The 1,059-nt window shown below is 44.5% G+C and overlaps 1 protein-coding gene across 4 annotated transcripts in view; it reads left to right on the forward strand.

Annotated features, from left to right (window-relative positions):
• Positions 1–1,059, forward strand: part of LOC119585223 (poly [ADP-ribose] polymerase tankyrase-1-like) — a 13,965-nt gene that overhangs the window by 3,352 nt on the left and 9,554 nt on the right. For all 4 annotated transcript variants that reach the window (XM_037933879.1, XM_037933880.1, XM_037933881.1 and 1 more), the window contains exon 2: positions 671–890. In XM_037933879.1, the coding sequence (XP_037789807.1) occupies positions 672–890 (219 nt within the window). In that variant the 5' untranslated portion in view covers position 671. The remainder of the gene's footprint in view (positions 1–670; positions 891–1,059) is intronic.

Below are 1,059 nucleotides of genomic sequence, written 5' to 3' on the forward strand. Positions count from 1 at the left end.
TGTGTACATACATATCCACATTACCATAGCAACACGCCGTTGCAAATACACTTTTAATCTAAGCAAAGAGCCAAAGATCGTGACTTGTAGGTGGCAGAGCATCAAGAGGTGAAGGCAGTGGGTGGTGCAGGAACTTGGCAAAGGTACCAAGATATTTATGGACATCCCTGTCGGCGCCGAACTACCTGTGAATCGCTGCTGGACTGCCATCCTGTGGCGCTGTTGAGGGATTACTTTGATCCCATTTATAATAGGTTACGAAACTTTAGAAAGATGGTTTCGTCCATGATGTTAGGATTCTGTGCTAAAGGGTGAATGAACTTCTAGGTTTGTTGTTATAATTCTAGAACAGATTTCAAGCTCTGTTGTTGTTTTTGTCTCCTTTTCTCTTTCTTCCCTGCATTGCACGCGTGTTTCGCTTGGGTGTCTAGGATTCTGATGTGTCCCAGATGTTCTGAAGAAGGCGTGGAATTATTTCATGTGTTTAAGATCGTCTGATTGTATTTATTTAAGCTTTCGGTTATGTTATATCTTTTTATACACAGTATCCTTGTTTTTCCTTTGTCTACTCCGTCTTCAGTGTCATTCAAAGGTGGGAAAACATACCATTCGAGTCGCAAACATGAAACCCAGTACAGGGACTCAACTGTCCAACTGTTCTCCCCCTCAGGATGCCTATGGAAATCGTCAACCCAGACCTCATCCTCGAAGGTGACGAGGCCGAGGAGCCGGAAGTGTCCGAGGGCTCAGAGACAGAGGAGGAGCGTGAGGGCATAGACGAGAACCGGAAGGAAAAGAGACGCGCCAACATACAGCGGGAACTTGCTGATGCCATCGTCCGTCTGGCGCCCCTGGATGAGCTGAAGATTCTTCTCAAGTGTGGGGCTAACGTGAGTGCTGGGCTAGAATTTTGTATTAATAAAGCTGACTCTTCGGATTAGTTTTTTATTTTACATTTAAGTGGATTGCATTCGTGTGTCTTCAAGGAAATTGTCGTTGAATGCCCTTGTGCCAGTAGAACATCTTGAATTAATCCTTCCATCCATAGTTATTACAGAT

This window comes from Penaeus monodon, chromosome 19 (assembly GCF_015228065.2).
Source record: "Penaeus monodon isolate SGIC_2016 chromosome 19, NSTDA_Pmon_1, whole genome shotgun sequence".
NCBI lineage: Eukaryota > Metazoa > Arthropoda > Malacostraca > Decapoda > Penaeidae > Penaeus > Penaeus monodon.